The following is a 19,272-nucleotide window of genomic DNA, read 5'->3' on the forward strand; positions in this document are numbered from 1 at the left end:
GAAATACTATTGTATATTGTCTGAAAGTAAGCACTGTATGATAATGCTCTCACAAAATAAAAATAAAAAATGTAAAAAAAAAAAAGAAATACATTTCGTAACATAATTAATTTAATTTTCGGACAGAAATTAGATACAAAGCGCTAGAGATAAAATGTCTTTAAAAAAAATAAAATTAATTAATGATTTATATTGGATTTCATGGGGGTGCTATGCCACCACTAGGGGGAGCTTTAGCACTGGCAAGCCCCTCCTTGGCGCCGCCTATGGCTACAGACCTAAATGCCGCTAACGGAGGCTCTTCTTAACGAGCCGGCCTCTGGCCTTCGCCGATTCCGCAAAATTAAGGAAATCGGTGCCAATCTATCGGCCGGCCGATCGATCGGTGCACCCCTAATAAAAACTAATTTTTGAGTGGAGGAGGACTTTAAATTGAAATTGCAAGTAATATCAATCATAACATGTAACACACAATAACTTTAAGTATTCAATTTTCCTTCATTATGCCATCTTGTTTACATATTATTGGCAGTTGAAACATTATGAGCAGTAACTATGACTTTCCACACACCAGCCCCAGCCTCAGCTGGGTCCTGAACCTCTTGCAGAGGATGAAGTAGATGATGGGGTCCAGGCAGACGTTGAGAACGGACAACACGATGCTCAGCTCCGTCACATAGAAGAGAACTCTGCTCCCTGAACAATGCATCCCCAGGAAAACTTTGGGGAGGCTAGCCAGGTGGTAAGGGACGAAGCAGAAGCAGAAGACGCTGACCAGCACGAGCATGTTACGGCGTGATTTTTCAAGCTTTGTGGAGCTGAAGGACTCCGGCTGCCTCTGCTGGACCTGTAGCAGCATGCGGGAGGTGCTATAGTAGAAGAAGACCAGGGAGACAAGGACCAACAGAAACATGGTGGCTGAGCAGGTATGAATGATCTGGTAGAGTATGGTGAGCTGGTCACTGTGCAACCATTCACAGCTCAGTGGGACAGAGGTCAAAGGTTCCTGGGTTTGAAAAGATAAGATGACGAAGGAGCTCGTCACAGCCAGGAGGAAAACCCAGGTTACAGTGGAGATGATGTGAGTGGCTCGCACAGTCTGCAGGATGTGATTTCCTGACGGATGGACGACCTTCAGATACCTGGAGAGTGGAAAGGCAGACATTGGTAGATAATATCAATAAAAACAATTGCATTGATCTAACCGGATACACCAGATGGTTTGCTTTACAGAAAGTACTTTGAACCCAGTAGTTTTGTGTTCTTTTTGTGCGTTTTTGGCCTTGCCTACCTGTTAGCCGCGATGCAGCCTATGAACATGATGCTGGCGTACATGTTGAGGTAGAGGACAGATGCACCGAAGTAACAGTTGACCAGTCGGATGGTGGCAGAGCCGCTGGTGTAGTTCATGATGCGGATGGGGAGACCGAGGCAGAGCATGAAGTCAGCAGCTGCCAAGTTCTTCAGGTAGACCATCATGCTGCTGGAAGCCTCCTGCTGAGCTCGGCAGAAGTAAAACTTCATGATGGAGCCGTTGAGGAGGAGACCCACCTGGAGAGAAAACATGGGAAGTGTAGCTGTAGCCCTTTATAGGGCACACATTGAAATACTTGGAAATTGAAAATTTCAACCCTAAAGTGTTATTGGAGGATATTACAAGACTTTAACTTTTGAGACTTTTTTTTAATGTTTAATTTTTATGTTGAGCATTCAATTATAATGAATTATAATAACTCTTACTGTACAGAATACAAAATCAGTTTGGTTTTACAAGTGTCATTTACTCAGGAAGTCTTTAGCTTGCTACTGAAAGGGTTTTCTCTCAAGAAAAGGCATCTAAAGGTGCCCTGAACTGTTGAAACTCACCAGAAACACCAGACTGTAGACCACCATGAAGAACCAGTTGGCTGAGGTGTCGTTCCATTCACAGCTAGTCGAACCATTGACTGCAGTCTGGTTTGTAACTGAAGACTGGTTAAAGAATAAGGCCACATCTTCTCCTGCTACATCACTCATTTTTTCTTCCCCTTTTTGAGCTGAAACCAAATAACAGATCAACATAAGTACAAAAACACACACTTGGTGACAATAATTCTGTCAGAGTCAGCCGAAGAAGACAAGATACACCAAATAATATATTATTATGATAGTATTTACCTGTCTGTCCCTGTGGATCACTAATAGAAACATTAGCTGCTTCTGTTGACACGCTTTCACAGCCAAAGAGGAAAGAGGACAGAACACTGCTATGTTTAGTATATGGTTAGTATGGTTTCCTATATTGGTGGCGTTACTTTAAAAAACACACGTCTTAAAGAAACACACACACACTACATATGCTGGTAAGATGGCATTTTATCTTCCTGTCTATCAGTGATGGAAAAAAATATTCAGACCACTTACTTGAGTAAAAGTACTAATACCACACTGAAATTTCTCCACTACAAGTAAAGTCCTGCAAACAAAATTTACTTTAGTAAAAGTACAAAAGTATCGGCATCAAAATAACTAAATTTACTGTTATGTGCTTTTTAAAATTCATAATAATATTTTTAAATGTTTAAAAATATATAAATCTTGACCTGAAAAGTAACTTAAGCTGACAGCTAAATGTAGTGGAGTAAAAAGTACAATGTTTACCTCAAAATGCAGTGGCGTAGAAGTATGAAGTTACATAAAATGGAAATACTCAACTTAAGTACAGTACTTAGTTACTTACCACCACTGGGCAACTGCTAAGTAGACACACGGTGTCGCTCTTGTGTTGCACAACCTTATTTGTCTTCATGGACCCGACAGGTGTGGCCTCTCAACAGGTAGGCCAACTCATTATGCAGAATGATATAGATCCTATTTTTGCCAATATAATTAGAATCTGGGGTGCATTAATGTGTTAGTCACTTTAACGTTGTGGGACTAATTTTTTTATAACTATTTATATAGCTGGATAGCATGACTTTAAGTGGGCCTATTAGATTATTTGCATTAAAGAAGTTACTTGTCAGATATATGTAGCCAGTGCAGTAAAAAGCAAATTCTCTGCAAAAGTGGAATAGAAGTATAAAGTAGAAGAACATGGAAATACGCAAGTAAAGTATACAGATCTCTAAATGTTACAGCATATTTGAGTAAATGTACTTAAGTGATTTTATTTTTTTAAAATTTAAAATAAATCAAAGTCTGGATTTTGTTGGGAACATGAGTGTCTGTTTTCTAGTAAACTTTGCACAGATAGAAGTCAATGCAGTCATCAGACATTTTTGGGGACATAAAATAAAAATTAGGGGTGCACCGATTGCAATTTTCTGGCTGATCACCAATTTTTAAAAAGCCTGACCTGCCGATTCCGATTTTGGCTGATACCTATTTTTTTTATAACTCACAGCATACACCTTCAATGTTTGAATCTTATTTTATTGGAAAACAATAACACAGCAGTATTTGTCTTTAACAAATAAAGGAAATCACAATGTCTGAGGTAGTTAATAAAATATTGAACTTAAAATAAATAGCAACAATTTACAGGACAAACTAACAAAAGAACTGCAACCATGAATAAAGTGTCCTGAGTTTTTGGTTTTGTTATAGTACAACATACGTACAACTAGGGATGGGCGACTTTTGACTGTTCGAATAGTCATTAAATCATAAAAAATCGAATAGTTCATCATATCTGGAAGGAAAAAAAAGTTGTATTACTGGTGCATTCCGCACGGGGGCAGCGTAGCATTTAATGATACAGTGTGGCGGCTAGATACCAAGCTGTAGAAGAAGAAACAAACGGAGGAGAGCACAGACATCTGGAGGAGAGGGTTTTCCATGGCAGTCTATGGGCGGGACAAGTTAGCCCCCAGAGGGATTTAGAGACTCTGGAGGTGACGTATGGTTTTCACCGTCGCTAACTGTGTATAACGTCAGCAGCTGAAAGAGTGATCGTGAATTATCCGGCTTCACTAACTGCGCACAGAGTGTCTGGTGCTTGTTGTAAACAAACAGAGATCGCTAAGTGAACACCTCCTGCAGCAGCAGCACATACACACTGTACTGCTACAGAGCTAACTGCCGCTAAAGGAGGTTCTTCTTAACGAGCCGGCCTCCGGCCTTCGCCGATCCCACAAAATTAAGGAAATCGGTGCCGATCGATCGGTGCACCCCTACTAAAAACACATTTTTGAGTGGAGGAGGACTTTAAAATTGAAATTGCAAGTAATAGCAATCATAAAATGTAACACACAATAAATTTAAGTAGAGCCGCCAGGCAGCTTTTTGACTACCTCTGTGACTTCTGCCAGGGATACTGATGAGTCTTCAGACTCTGCCTCTTCAACAGAGGATGTATTGGCTGGATTAAGGAGTTCCTCAAAGTGTTCAGCCTGACGGCCTCCCTCACCGCTGGTGTCCACCAGCAGGTTCTTGGGTTGCCACCACGACAGGCACCGACGACCTTCAAACCACAGCTCCTACCAGCCGCGTCAAAAATTGAGGCTTTGAACATGGCCCATTCGGACTCCATGTCCCCAGCCTCACTCGGGATGCTGGAGAAATTCTTCCGGAGGTGTGAGTTGAAGACCCTGCAGACAGGGGCCTCCGTCAGACGTTCCCAGTTCACCCTCACTACATGTTTGGTTTTGCCAGGTCTGTCCAGCATCCTCCCCCACCACCTGATCCAACTCACTACGAGGTGGTGATCAGTTGACAGCTCTGCTCCTCTCTTCACCCGAATGTCCAGAACATGCGGCCGCAGATCTGACGATGTGATAATAAAATCGATTATCGATCTTTGGCCTCGAGTGCTCTGGTACCAGATACACTTATGAGCAACTCTATGTTCGAACATGGTGTTTGTTATGGACAATCTGTGACTAGCACAGAAGTCCAATAACAAAACACCACTCGGGCTCAGATCGGGCAGGCCGTTCCTCCCAATCCCCCCCTGAGGTACCATCATTGTTGTACACATGAGCGTTGAAGTCTCCCAGAAGAACTAAAGAGTACCCAGGCGGTACCCCTTCCAGGACACCACCCAGAGACTCCAAGAAGGCCGGGTACTCCGAGCTGCTGTTCGGTGCATAAGCACAGGCAACAGTCAGAGACCTTCTCCCTGCGACTTGCAGTTGCAAGGAGGCGACCCTCTCATTCCTCGGGGAGAACTCCAACACAGCGGCGCTCAGCCGGGGGCTTGTGAGTATCCGCACACCTGCCCGGCGCCTGTATATATATATATATATATATATATATATATATATATATCTCGCTGGGTAGCATGACTTTAAGCGTGACTATTAGATTATTTATATTTTTGCATTTAAAAAAGTTAGTTATTGGGGCGTTCCCAGTGGCACACCTGGTAGAGCAAATACCACAGAGGCCCAGTCCTCGTAAGCAGGCGGCTGGGAGCCCTTTTCCTAGTGTAGTAAAAAGCAAAATCTCTGAGATAGTGGAATAGAAGTGTAAAGTAGTAGAACATGGAAATACTCAAGTGAAATAAAGTATGTATCTCTAAATGTTGCAGCATATTTGAGGAAATGTACTTTAGTCAATCTCTAGTAAACTTTGCACAGATAGATGTCAGTATAGTCAACATCAGACATTTTGTGGGGCATAAACATAAGAAAACACATTTTTGAGTGTAGAAGGATTTTAAAATTGAAATTGCAAGTAATATCAATCATAAAATGTAACACACAATAACTTTAAGTATTCAATTTTCCTTTATTATGCAACCTTGTTTACATATTATTGGCAGTTGAAACGTTATGAGCAGTAACTATGACTTTCCACACACCAGCCCCAGCCTCAGCTGGGTCCTGAACCTCTTGCAGAGGATGAAGTAGATGATGGGGTCCAGGCAGACGTTGAGAACGGACATCACAACGCTCAGCTCCATCACATAGAAGAGAACTCTGCTCCATGAACAATGCATCCCCAGAAAAACTTTGGGGAGGCTAGGCAGGTGGTAAGGGACGAAGCAGAAGCAGAAGACGCTGACCAACACGAGCATGTTACGACGTGATTTTTCAAGCTTTGTGGAGCTGAAGGACTCCGGCTGCCTCTGCTGGACCTGTAACAGCATGCGGGAGGTGCTATAGTAGAAGAAAACCAGGGAGACGAGGACCAAAAGAAACATGGCGGCGGAGCAGGTATGAATGATCTGGTAGAGTATGGCGAGCTGGTCACTGTGCAACGAGGCACAGCTACGTGGGACAGAGGTCAAAGGTTCCTGGGTTTGAAAAGAAAAGATGACGAAGGCGCTCACCACAGCCAGGAGGAAAACCCAGGTTACAGTGGAGATGATGTGAGTGGCTCGCACAGTCTGCAGGATGTGATTTCCTGACGGATGGACGACCTTCAGATACCTGGAGAGAGGAAAGGCAGACATCAGAGATAATTTCAATAAACAGTTATAGTTTGAAGTAGGGGTGTGCCATATCATATTGTTCACGATAATACCGGTATATTTTTAAAAATGTATATCACAATATTGGCAACATTCCTTCTTCTTGACGTAGTTGCTTAAGGCTATCCCATTATTTACATTTCATTGCCCATCAAGCTTCCAGCAGCCATAGAGCGGACCGTCAATGTTTTAGCGATTGTTTTTGGAGTAATACGTCCGAAAGGTAGGCTGCCCATTCACAAAATGCTACAAAGATTAAAATAAAATAGTTCATAATGGCCTGTTCGGACGTTATGTTCAATACTGATATATACATTACAGGGTTTTACATCCATTTTCTTGCTTATAGAACTGGTGCTACAGAGGTTGATAGTTTTGTAGGACAATCCACAAAATCACTATCATTGGTATGTAATTATAGTTACAACCACCTCATCTGTAGGCTACACTCTAGAAAACATGTAAAATATGATATTACTGGTGCCAAGATGGTAAATCATCCAAAGCACAGACTGATGGAGCATGTGCTATAGGCTACATCTGTATTTTTACTGTACTTTATTGTGAAGGACTGAATAAATACGGAATTGGACTGGGTGTCAACGATGATTGATTACTGTGATTTTATTTGGCTTACCAAGAAACATCCAATTTCCCAAAATATCAGCACCCCCCATTGTTTCACAGTGAGGAGATTAAAGTGACCGATCCATGTAAACAATAGTGCTAGGCTAAACGAGAAACAGCTTGAAAGATAAGAATTTAGACTCTAGTATCACACCACCTAATTAATTGGAAACACAACATGATCATTTATATTAGTAGTTAATGTGAAATTTTGATAGAATGTTAGCCAAAAGCCAGCCGATGTAGGATTCAGTGACGCTAGCTATTACCACTGTACAGCCCTGTATTCTGTTAAGCTCCTAGCAACACTGATAGCTTAGCGTGCTAATTTTTAATTTTGTGTGTGTCATTAACATTAGTTTGTTGGACAAGTTCTGCACTAGTAGTGGCAATAATACAAGTTGACAGGAACCATAACTGTTAAATCCAGTTGGGTTATCTCATCTAACATAGCTATAGAGACTGTATCCCAAATCAGACACCATTCGTTATTGTATCCCAAATCGGACACATCTGCAATGCGGCACTTTCCGGTGTTTTCCGGGTTATTCTCAATAAGATCGCCACCACCAGTGTAGATATGATTAATTTATAAATATTTAACAATCTACATGTGTAATTATATTTATGTACATGGAGATTTACTTTTTTGTCTAATTACAATATGAAAGTAACTCTGAGAAAGCAGTAAGAACGCTTGGGCGACACGCAGGCAATGATCTTAAAAGTACATCTGTGACGCGTTCCATTGAAATGAGTCGGAAGTCGCAGCCGCCCGTTCTTGTAAAAACATGTTTAAACATGAAAAACATGATTTTGGGCTGTTTGGGTTTTTTGTGTTTCTGAATAAATGAAGTCTCAGCTTCAATATAATGTCAAAATTATTATTATTATAATTATTATTTTGAAGCTCTTAAATATAATGTAGTCAGCATGTTTTTTTTCGCTGCACAGCTGTTTGCAAAACAAAGGCTGTATGACAGATGACTGACAGATGACAGTGGCTGACAGGCAATGGAAATAGCTAGCTTGACAGAAATGGATTCACAAGAGGAATATATTGCCAAACTAACAAGAGGTGCTACATCTGATGAAAACTGGATCGATTTAATTACAGATTATTTCACCGAAAGAGAGCGAGAAGAGGAGAGAGAAGAAGAGAGTGACAGCGGGACATCCGGCTAACACATAACCGTGTTTCCTTTAGGGGGAAGAGTGGCCGCTGGGAAAGTCTCAGGACACGCCCTCTCAAATGTCCGCTCACTCAGCGTGTTTCTATTACAAAAAAAGGCCTCAGAGGGATTTACGAGACTCCGGAGGTGACATATGTTTTTTGATCATCGCGTAATTGCTTAGCGACAGTTTTGACTGTGATCTGTGATCACATACGCGAAGGATTAAACACAGGAGACGCAACTGTGCACAACGTCCGCCGCTGATCATAAACAAAGCAGCATAGCTAATTATGCACAGCGTCTCTGCTGATCATAAACATTGTGATCATGAATTAACCGGCATCGCTAACTAAGCAAACGGAGGTCGCTAAATGAACACCTCCTGCTGCAGCAGCAGCACATACACACTGTACTGCTACAGAGATAACTGTTAGCCTATTAACTCTGTGCTACTGTGCATGTTGTTCCGCGACGCTGGACTGCACTATGAAAGGGCAGAAAATCACACCTTTGCAGGATCACTATGAACGCCCAGCAATACAGCGGAGGATTTGCGGGACCACACTATGAAAGGGGCTTATGTTTATAGTTGCTTGTGACTACTCGCTACTTCGCCGGCTTTTACAAATGGTGCGTGTTGTTGTGGCGTCGAGTACTATGTCACATTCTGCTTTGCGTTCTATCCAATCAGCAACCAGGCTTTTTTCAGGGGGGAAGAACGGCCTTTCTGCCCTTCCTGCTCTTCGACAGGGCCAAAAAAAGTCCAGTCAAAAGACCGCTCAGGATGGCTCATATTTAAATTAGGGGCGTTTCGGAGAGTGAGACCCGCCTCATTCCGGGTATTGGACTGTAATGGAAACGCCCCTAATGTCTCCGATTGTAGTTATCCAAACGAGGACAATGTAAAGGATTAAATATAGTGTTTCATTTAGCCTACTTAAAGAAGTGTTGTCTCTAAACGTAATCCTGGCAGTGATTACCTTATCACCACACAACATAAACTGGTTATTTAACAGTAATAGGCCTATACAAATGTAATTTCTAGGACACAGGGTTGTTTTTAGTGACACAAAGGCAAAGCGATAATTGGGCTATAGCAAAAATAAACAGCAGTAGTACAGTAAAAGTATTAGTAAAAAAAGTTAGTAAAAAGATCTAATATGGTGAATCATAGACTGTATAGTGAATATGTTGTGTTGCTGTATATGGGGCTGTATTAAACACTTTGGAGTCTGTCTATTTATCAGTTAATACACTGATCATGTTTTATTTACAGTAACATAATTGTATTTATTATGTAGAGGCAAGCTGAGGTTTATTTCTTACACCTGTCTGCTGTATGTGTTTGTATAAATAGTGAAACAATGTTTTTTTACAAGCTTGATCTGTTCTATAATAATATAGGCTATTAGTGATTATGACTAAAGGTTTTTACAATTTTATAGGTTCTCAAACTGATGTATGTAAACTCTATAATATGGAAATGATCAGGCTTCATTCAATCATTCATACATACACGTTTTTCATTATATGCTATGTTGTTTTGAAGATTAAAAACATTTAGTTCCCCTCGGAAAGATCAGCTTCCATATGGCTCTATCAAAGGACAGAGTGTGCTCCAAGAGATCCCAGCAGAAAGAGCGTAAGCTACAAAGGACTGCTTACTACCTTGATGGACAGAAAATATGCAGAGAAACCTTCAAATTTCTGCATGCTTGAGTCAACTTTTAAAATATACTCTTTAAAAAAAATAAAAAATGTAAATGATACCCATATTAAATAATACTTAATCAAATTATCATAATGTTTATTTGTTCCAGAATATCTCAAAAGAAGCTCACCAACCTCATAAAATTTTACAAGCAACATTGATTGGCACCAGATTGAAAAGGTCTGGTGGGCGTGTTTTGAGCAGGAGGCTGCTGACAGTCCAGGACATACAAAGAGTAAAGCAGTTTATCACAAATATTGCTGATGTCCACGCCATGCCACTCCCTGGGCGCATCGCTGGTTTCAAAAGGTCTGACATCCAGGTGCTCCCCACAACAGAGACCATGACATCAGTGTCGCAGAGATACAGATGTCAGATGTCTGACAATGGTATGTATTTTATTTTGTGCTCATTAGAATTTGTTGATTTTTAAATCTATTTAAGATGTCAAGTACTTAAGTAAGTATTCCTCTTCTTCTTAAACACTGGTGTAGGTCACAGTGCTGCTGGCAACAGCACATTCCGAAAGCTGTGGAGGCAGTTGATCCTGGGAAACCCATGACAGACTTGTGCTGGGTCTGCCAAAAAAATAACCACGCAATCTACCGCAGCTCCAGCCTTCCAGACTGTGTGAAGTCTGCAGGAGGAGCACCTCTGCATGGTCGGCATGGAGCATCAGGCATACCAGGACATGGTTACCAGCTGCAGAGCAACAGCTGGCATGCTGGATGTCAAGCTTAGGCCGAATCGTCCCTGTAGCCGAGACATTACCATGCACTACAGCTTCTACGATGCACAATAGGTTTGTCTTAATACAGCTATAATGTTGCAACATACATATAGGGGGAGTTATTTTTTTTGTGCCACCTTCTCAGATTGTGAGAAATATAACACAAAATAAATGAGAATAACAAAGTGTTAAATAAATTCATATCAATGTGTGTGTAAATGCGACAAAAGGTATTGACCAAAAAAGAAGCATAATTAAGACACGTACAATTTAAAAAATGATCGTATAATTGCCCCCTAACCTTATTTGTTGAAACTTATTTGGCAAATTTTGAGATTTGCACTTTACACTTTACACATTTTAGATTTATGGTTGATTTTTATTGCGTTGTACTATTTTTATTTATTTATTACAGACAAAAAATCATATTTTCTATATATTTTTCAGTATTTTGTTATCTCGTCAGAATATCATTATCGCAAAAATACCCTGAAATATCGGGCCATATCGCCCACCCCTAGTTTGAAGTTCAGCATTCACCTGGACCAGGGGTCAGCCACCTTTAGTCCAAATTAGCCTAACAACATAATGAGCACTTTTGAAATGATTTTGTCCGAATGCAGCGAGGACCCAAGTGCAAATGAGAGCCTGGACACCAAAAAGATATCTCAGGAGATTTTGAATTGAAAGCTAGCTTAGCTATGGAAACTCAAAACTAGAGCATAATTTAGAGGTTTCAGCGCCAGACCGCAGACTTTCATAAGCTATGGTAAACAGTTGAGTTAAATAAAACGTAAAAAGAAAAAAAAGAAAATATTTAATGCCATTTACAAGCTACACATTTTTACAGTTGAAGATTACAAATTGCTTGACGTAGCCAGAAAATATATTACATTTGCATATTGTTGTTTGTATTGATAAAAGAAATCTGTTTCATGCAGCATGAGATTCAAACCTGCCTTGCCTACCTGTTAGCCGCGATGTAGCCCATGAACATGATGCTGGCGTACATGTTGAGGTAGAGGACGGGTGAACTGAAGTAGCAGTAGATCAATCGGATGGTGATGGAGCTGCTGCCGTAGTTCATGATGCGGATGGGGAGACCGAGGCAGAGCATGAAGTCAGCAGCTGCCAAGTTCTTCAGGTAGACCATCATGCTGCTGGAAGCCTCCTGCTGAGCTCGGCAGAAGTAAAACTTCATGATGGAGCCGTTGAGGAGGAGACCCACCTGGAGAGAAAACATGGGAAGTGTAGCTGTAGCCCTTTATAGGGCACTCATTGAAATACTTGGAAATTGAAAATTGAAAAAGTGTTATTTTCCAAAATTCCTTTCATTTAATTTTTATGGTTGGTTCAAATCAAGGTTAAAAAAAAAGACCATGTAGAGAGATAGATGTGTCATTTCCTCAGGGAGTCTTTAGCTTGCTACTGAAAGGGTTTCCTCTCAAGAAAAAGCATCTAAAGGCGACCTGAATTGTCGAAACTCACCAGAAACACCAGACTGTTGACCACCATGAAGAACCAGTTGGCTGAGGTGTCGTTCCATTCACAGCTAGTCGAACCATTGACTGCAGTCTGGTTTGTAACTGAAGACTGGTTAAAGAATAAGGCCACATCTTCTCCTGCTACATCACTCATTTTTTCTTCCCCTTTTTGAGCTGAAACCAAATTACAGATCAACATAAACACAAATACACACACTTGGTGACAATAATGCTGTATTATTATTATTATTATTATTATTATTATTATTATAGTATTTACCTGTCCGTCACTGTGGATCACTTATAGAAAGTCTTTGAACTGCTTCCGTTGACACGCTTTCACAGCCAAAGACGGGCTGAAAGAAAGAACACTGCTATGGGTAGTATATGGTTAGTATGGTTTCCTATATTGGTGGCATTACTTTAAAAAACACACGTCTTAAAGAAACACACACACACAGAATATGCTGGTAAGATGGCATTTTATCTTCTTGTCTATCAGTGATGAAAAAAGTATTCAGATCCCTTACTTCAGTAAAAGTACTAATACCACACTGAAATGTCTCCACTACAAGTAAAAGTCCTGCATACAAAACTTACTTTAGTAAAAGTACAAAAGTATCAGCATCAAAATGTACTTATAGTATCTTGATACTCTTGATGCAGACTGTTTCATATATTCCACAAATATTACTTGATTATTATTATTGATGCATTTACGTAAGCAGCATTCTAAATTTCTTTAACTAAATGTATTGTTATGTGCTTTTTTTTATTCATAATACTATTTTTTAAATGTTTAAAAATATAAAAATATTGACCTGAAAAGTAACTTAAGCTGAAAGCTAAATGTAGTGGAGTAAAAAGTACAATATTTACCTCAAAATGCAGTAGAGTAGAAATATGAAGTTACATAAAATGGAAATACTCAACTTAAGTACAGTACTTAGTTACTTACCACCACTGGGTAACTGTTCAGTAGACACATGGTGTCGCTCTTGTGTTGCACAACCTTATTTGTCTTCATGGACCCGACAGGTGTGGCCTCTCAACAGGTAGGCCAACTCATTATGCAGAATGATATAGATCGTATTTTTGCCAATATAATTAGAATTTGGGGTGCATTAATGTGTTAGTCACTTTAACGTTGTGGGACTAATTTTTTAGAACTATTTATATAGCTGGATAGCATGACTTTAAGTGGGCCTATTCGATTATTTGCATTAAAGAAGTTACTCATCAGATATATGTAGCCAGTGCAGTAAAAAGCAAAATCTCTGCAAAAGTGGAATAGAAGTATAAAATAGAAGAACATGGAAATACACAAGTAAAGTATACATATCTCTAAATGTTACAGCATATTTCAGTAAATGTACTTAAGTGATCTTTTTTTTTTAGTTTAAAATAAACCAAAGTCTGGATTCTGTTGGGAACATGAGTGTCTGTCCTCTAGTAAACTTTGCACAGATAGAAGTCAATACAGTCATCAGACATTTTAGTGGACATAAATAAAAAAACACATTTTGAGTGGAGGAGGACTTTAAAATTTAAATTGCAAGTAATATCAATCATAAAATGTAACACACAATAACTTTAAGGATTACATTTTCCTTTATTATGCCATCTTGTTTACATATTATTGGCAGTTGAAACGTTATGAGCAGTAACTATGACTTTCCACACACCAGCCCCAGCCTCAGCTGGGTCCTGAACCTCTTGCAGAGTATGAAGTAGATGATGGGGTCCAGGCAGACGTTGAGAACGGACAACACGATGCTCAGCTCCATCACATAGAAGAGAACTCTGCTCCCTGAACAATGCATCCCCAGGAAAACTTTGGGGAGGCGAGCTAGGTGGTAAGGGACGAAGCAGAAGCAGAAGACGCTGACCAGCATGAGCATGTTACGACGTGATTTTTCAAGCTTTGTGGAGCTGAAGGCCTCCGGCTGCCTCTGCTGGACCTGTAACAGCATGCGGGAGGTGCTATAGTAGAAGAAGACCAGGGAGACAAGGACCAACAGAAACATGGTGGCTGAGCAGGTATGAATGATCTGGTAGAGTATGGTGAGCTGGTCACTGTGCAACCATTCACAGCTCAGTGGGACAGAGGTCAAAGGTTCCTGGGTTTGAAAAGATAAGATGACGAAGGAGCTCGTCACAGCCAGGAGGAAAACCCAGGTTACAGTGGAGATGATGTGAGTGGCTCGCACAGTCTGCAGGATGTGATTTCCTGACGGATGGACGACCTTCAGATACCTGGAGAGAGGAAAGGCAGACATTGGTAGATAATTTCAATAAACAGTTGCAGTTTGAAGTTCAGCATTAACCTGAACCAGGGGTTAGCAACCTTTACTGACAAAAGAGCCATTGTTGGCCAAAAAATGTCGAAATGGAGCAGCAAACCTTATTTTGAGCCTTACAATGAAAATTAATCAGCCTACTAAGTCCAAATCAGCCTACCATAATAATGAGCTTTTTTTTTTTGAATAATTTTTTACTCAACAGTACAACAATGTAGAAAAAATATAAAATAACACAGTGAACCACTTTACAGTCCTGAGTGTTTTGCAGGTATGCAAGATCCAAAATAAACAAGTTGTGAGCCTAATTTCTCTTCTTGGAAAGTTGCTCGTACGGCGCAATGGCAGCAAAGGATGACACGATTAATTGCTGCTTGTGGCTGCACTGCTAGTGATGGCTGAACTGCTAATGCTACCTGTGCTGGCAGCAGTGTAAGGCTCTGCAGACTCTGCTCGCATTTTCATGCTTTCCACATAATCACTTGGGTGGTACTTCTTCAGATGATTAAACAGATTTGTTGTTGTTAGAAAGCCCATGCTGTTAATGTTCTGTTGACTTGTTTATTGAACTAAGTTCCATTCAGTAATAACTTGTTTCTCTGTACGTTTTCATACGTCCCACGCTCTTGAATGCTCCATAGCCATTCCAATGCTATTGAACGCACCATAGCCGTTCCGAAGCTATTGAATGCACCATATCTGTGTGTGAATTGCCGTGCTGTGAATGTTAGTTAATTCACCTGTACCTCCTTGGTTTATTGGTCCAAGTCATGGCTGACATCTATTTCGCTGTCCTCAGCTCCTCGTTTAGCTCCACATTAGGTCTTTCTGTTTACTTCTCCGGCAACTTACAAACAGAAGTGGAGCAGGAAAAGGTCGACTCTGATTGGCTGTTGTCACGCACATTTCCGGCATGTTTGATCGAGTAAATATGCTCACAGCTGCCGTGATCAGCTAATTGACCTGAAATTTATCACAATCACTAATCGCTTTCATATAATCGCCCAGGTCTACTTGAACCCAGTAGTTGTTTTTTTTGTTTGTATTGATAAAAGAAATCTGTTTCATGCAGCATAAGATTCAAACCTTGCCTACCTGTTAGCCGCGATGTAGCCCATGAACATAATGCTGGCGTACATGTTGAGGTGGAGGACGGAGGCACCGAAGTAACAGTTTACATGTCGGATGGTGCCGGAGCTGCTGGCGTAGTTCATGATGCGGATGGGGAGACCGAGGCAGAGCATGAAGTCAGCAGCTGCCAAGTTCTTCAGGTAGACCATTATGCTGCTGGAAGCCTCCTTCTGAGCTCGGCAGAAGTAAAACTTCATGATGGAGCCGTTGAGGAGGAGACCCACCTGGAGAGAAAACATGGGTAAGTGTAGCTGTAGCCCTTTATAGGGCACTCATTGAAATACTTGGAAATTTAAAATTTCAACCCTAAAGTGTTGTTGGAGGATATTACAAGACTTTAACTTTTGAGACTTTTTTTAATGTTTAATTTTTATGTTGAGCATTGAATTATAATTAATAATAATAACTCTTACTGTACAGAATACAAAACCAGTTTTGTTTTACAAGTGTCATTTCCTCAGGAAGTCTTTAGCTTGCTACTGAAAGGGTTTCCTCTCAAGAAAAGGCATCTAAAGGCGACCTGAATTGTTGAAACTCACCAGAAACACCAGACTGTAGACCACCATGAAGAACCAGTTGGCTGAGGTGTCGTTCCATTCACAGCTAGTCGAACCATTGACTGCAGTCTGGTTTGTAGCTGACGACTGGTTAAAGAATAAGGCCACATCTTCTCCTGCTACATCACTCATTTTTTCTTCCCCTTTTTGAGCTGAAACCAAATAACAGATCAACATAAGTACAAAAACACACACTTGGTGACAATAATGCTGTCAGAGTCAGCCTGAGAAGACAAGATACACCAAATAATATATTATAATGATAGTATTTACCTGTCTGTCCCTGTGGATCACTAATAGAAACATTAGCTGCTTCCGTTGACACACTTTCACAGCCAAAGAAGGGCTGGAGGAAAGAACACTGGTTAGTATGGTTTCCTTTCTAGGTAGCATTACGATAAATAACACACGTCTACAGAAATACACACACACACACACACACACACACACACACACACACACACACACACACAATGTCTATCTATCTATCTATCTATCTATCTATCTATCTATCTATCTATCAGTGGTCGAGAAAGTATTCAGTTCTGAATTCTAAACCTAAACTTACTGAAGCAAAAGTACAAAAGTATCGGCATCAAAATGTAAAAGTATCAAAAATAATAGTACTAGTTATACAGACTGTTTCATATATTCCTCAAATATAACTGGATTATTATTATTGATGCATTTATGTAAGCAGCATTTTAATTTTCTCAAGTTAGGGCTCATTTTAACTAAATATATGTTATGTGCATTTTGAATTTATTATAATCATGTTTAAATGGATCATGTTTTACTTGTTAAATCTTGACGATATTTACCTCCAAAAAGTGGAGTAGAAGTATAAAGCTACATTAAATGGAAGTACTCAAGTGGAGTATAAGTACCTCAAAACTGTACTTAAGTACAGTACTTAGTTACTTACCACCACTGGGACGCATGTTAAGTAGACACACGGTGTCGCGCTTGTGTTGCACATGGACCCCAAAGGTGTGGCCTCTCAACAGGTAGGCCAACTCATTATGCAGAATGATATAGATATTACATAGATATCATTCTGATATAGATACAATATTCGCTTTGTATATTTTAATTATATTTTTGGTGCATTCATGTGTTAGTCACTTTAACGGTGTTTCAATTACTATTTAGCATGACTTTAAGCGGGCCTATTAGATCATTTATATTAATAAATGTAGCCAGCTATCTCTGAGATAGTGGAATAGAAGTATAAAGTAGTAGAACACGGAAATACTCAAGTATAGTAAAGTACATATATCTCTAAATGTTACAGCATATTTGAGAAAATGTACTTAAGTTATTTATTTATTTATTTATTTTGAATAAAACAAAAGTTTGGATTCTGTTGGAAACATTAATGTCTGTTCTGAATTGTATTCTGATTTATATATATTTTTAAATTCATAATGTATTATATATCATTTATATATTTATATTTTTGACCTGCTGGTGGCGCTAGATGGAAAAACTCAGAATCCATCCATCCATGTTAAAAAAAAATAGTGCAGGAAAAAATACAAACGACTCACAGGCTGCAGGGATAAGAGGCTAAACGAGTCATTGCACTTGTTAAAAGCAACAACATTGATCCGTAAATACTTATTTTAAACATATCAGGCTAAATCGCTCAAATTAAAGCCTCTGTAATTATTTTACAATGCGTTTAAGTCATTCAGGAATTGACCAATATAATAATTTCGTTCGTTTATTTTCTCTTGGTGCAATATGAATATATACTTTATAACTGAAGTGTGTCAGTGTTTTATTGCCGGACAATAAAATGTGAGTTTATTGAAAAGCTCCGGCTCTCAGGAGCATTTATGATGAAAATAACATCAAGCTGCTTCTTTAAGATAAAACAAACAGAGACACCGCTGGTTGGTTTTCCCACCGCTCCTCCCTCCTCTCTCTCTCTCTCTCTCTCTCTCTCTGGGACCCAAACTTGTTTCAGGAAAAAGCGCCTGAACATATTTTTTTCTGTCGCTGCTGCTGCTGGAAGAAACAGGACGGCCGTGTCTGTGCCAAGGAGAAGGCGTAGACTTCCTCCAAACATTTCCTCCGCCATCTCCGCTTTCGAGACTCAAAAGTTTTTGTGGAATCTTTTGTAACGAGAGGACTTTTTATCTGTTTTTTCTTCCACCACCACCACCACCACCACCTGGTTGTTCCCTTCTCTGAGGAAGGATTCCTGCTTTTCCCACAACTTTTTTTCCTAGTTGCAGCAGACAGACATGGACTGGGGAACAGATCTTTGGGTAAGTTGACAGCTGACACAAGAAGAAGCGTCCTCCGGGACAAGTTATTACAAACAACAAAAACTTCCCCATCCCTTAAGAGTAAGCTGTCCTGCGGTTGTTTTCGTCGACACAACACGGACTATGTTTTTCCACGGCAGGCCTAAGTGAAGTAATCTTGAGACAGCAGCAGGAGTCTATCTGTAAATCCTGCAGCCAGAGGATTTCGCAACTCCTGCATACCTTATCGTAAGCAGAGGGGGAAGAAGAGAGGGTTTATTACTCGTTCTGGCCACCTTATCTTACACACTGTAGGCTAAAGGTGTACTCCACCACCTTTTTCTTCTTCACTCCTCCTTCATGCATGCTCCAACTTGAGCTCTGCTTTGTGACAACACCTCTCAGGGGGTGTTGATGGCTCGTTTGTGTGACTTGTTCTTCCTCTTGTTGTCACTGCATCTGGTCAGTGTCTCTCTCAGCTGTGACAGTCAGCAGGTCAGACAACCTCCTCATCACTCACAGCACCACCACTACTCCCTGTGGAGTCCCAGTAAAGTCAACATACTGAAGTAGAGCTGCAAATATTAGTCGACAAACTGATCAGTCGAACCATGTGAATATAAGCAACTACCATTATTATTAAGGTATTTTTTCATGCAAAAAATGGCAGAAAATGCAGTTTTTCAGCCTCTCAAATATGTGGATTTCCAGCTTTTTCTGCTTTATGTCATATTCAAATATCTTTGGGTTTGACTGACTGGAACAAATTCCCAGAAAATTATAGGCCACATGGGGCCTGGCTGATTTGAGATTTTTGGGGCTGATACTGATTGTAGAGAGGCAAAATTATGATAATATAACTGAAAATAGACCTTTTCTACATGGATTGTGTGCCTCTTTTGCAA

At 40.1% G+C, this 19,272-nt stretch overlaps 4 protein-coding genes across 4 annotated transcripts in view; 1 reads left to right on the forward strand and 3 right to left on the reverse strand.

Annotated features, from left to right (window-relative positions):
* Positions 1-553: 553 nt before the first annotated feature.
* LOC131971614 (P2Y purinoceptor 14-like) lies at positions 554-2,016 on the reverse strand. The gene is made up of 3 exons (XM_059333133.1): positions 1,867-2,016; positions 1,292-1,551; positions 554-1,142 (listed from the first exon to the last, which is right to left on the reverse strand). The coding sequence occupies exons 1-3, from the start codon at positions 2,014-2,016 to the stop codon at positions 554-556; spliced, it is 999 nt and encodes a 332-aa protein (XP_059189116.1).
* Positions 2,017-5,767: 3,751 nt separating this feature from the next.
* LOC131972933 (P2Y purinoceptor 14-like) lies at positions 5,768-12,278 on the reverse strand. The gene is made up of 3 exons (XM_059334756.1): positions 12,129-12,278; positions 11,609-11,868; positions 5,768-6,356 (listed from the first exon to the last, which is right to left on the reverse strand). Exons 1-3 carry the CDS (start codon positions 12,276-12,278, stop codon positions 5,768-5,770), a joined length of 999 nt encoding a protein of 332 aa, XP_059190739.1.
* Positions 12,279-13,744: 1,466 nt separating this feature from the next.
* Positions 13,745-16,502, reverse strand: LOC131973553 (P2Y purinoceptor 14-like). Its single transcript, XM_059335584.1, has 4 exons — positions 16,386-16,502; positions 16,095-16,264; positions 15,520-15,779; positions 13,745-14,380 (listed from the first exon to the last, which is right to left on the reverse strand). The coding sequence occupies exons 2-4, from the start codon at positions 16,242-16,244 to the stop codon at positions 13,792-13,794; spliced, it is 999 nt and encodes a 332-aa protein (XP_059191567.1). The 5' UTR covers positions 16,245-16,264; positions 16,386-16,502; the 3' UTR covers positions 13,745-13,791.
* A 1,561-nt stretch (positions 16,503-18,063) lies between these two features.
* Positions 18,064-19,272, forward strand: part of LOC131972075 (cdc42-interacting protein 4 homolog) — a 34,323-nt gene continuing 33,114 nt past the window's right edge. The window contains exon 1 of the mRNA XM_059333830.1: positions 18,064-18,388. Within this exon, the coding sequence (XP_059189813.1) occupies positions 18,365-18,388 (24 nt within the window). The 5' untranslated portion in view covers positions 18,064-18,364. The remainder of the gene's footprint in view (positions 18,389-19,272) is intronic.

Source organism: Centropristis striata, chromosome 1 (assembly GCF_030273125.1).
Source record: "Centropristis striata isolate RG_2023a ecotype Rhode Island chromosome 1, C.striata_1.0, whole genome shotgun sequence".
Taxonomy (NCBI): Eukaryota; Metazoa; Chordata; class Actinopteri; order Perciformes; family Serranidae; genus Centropristis; species Centropristis striata.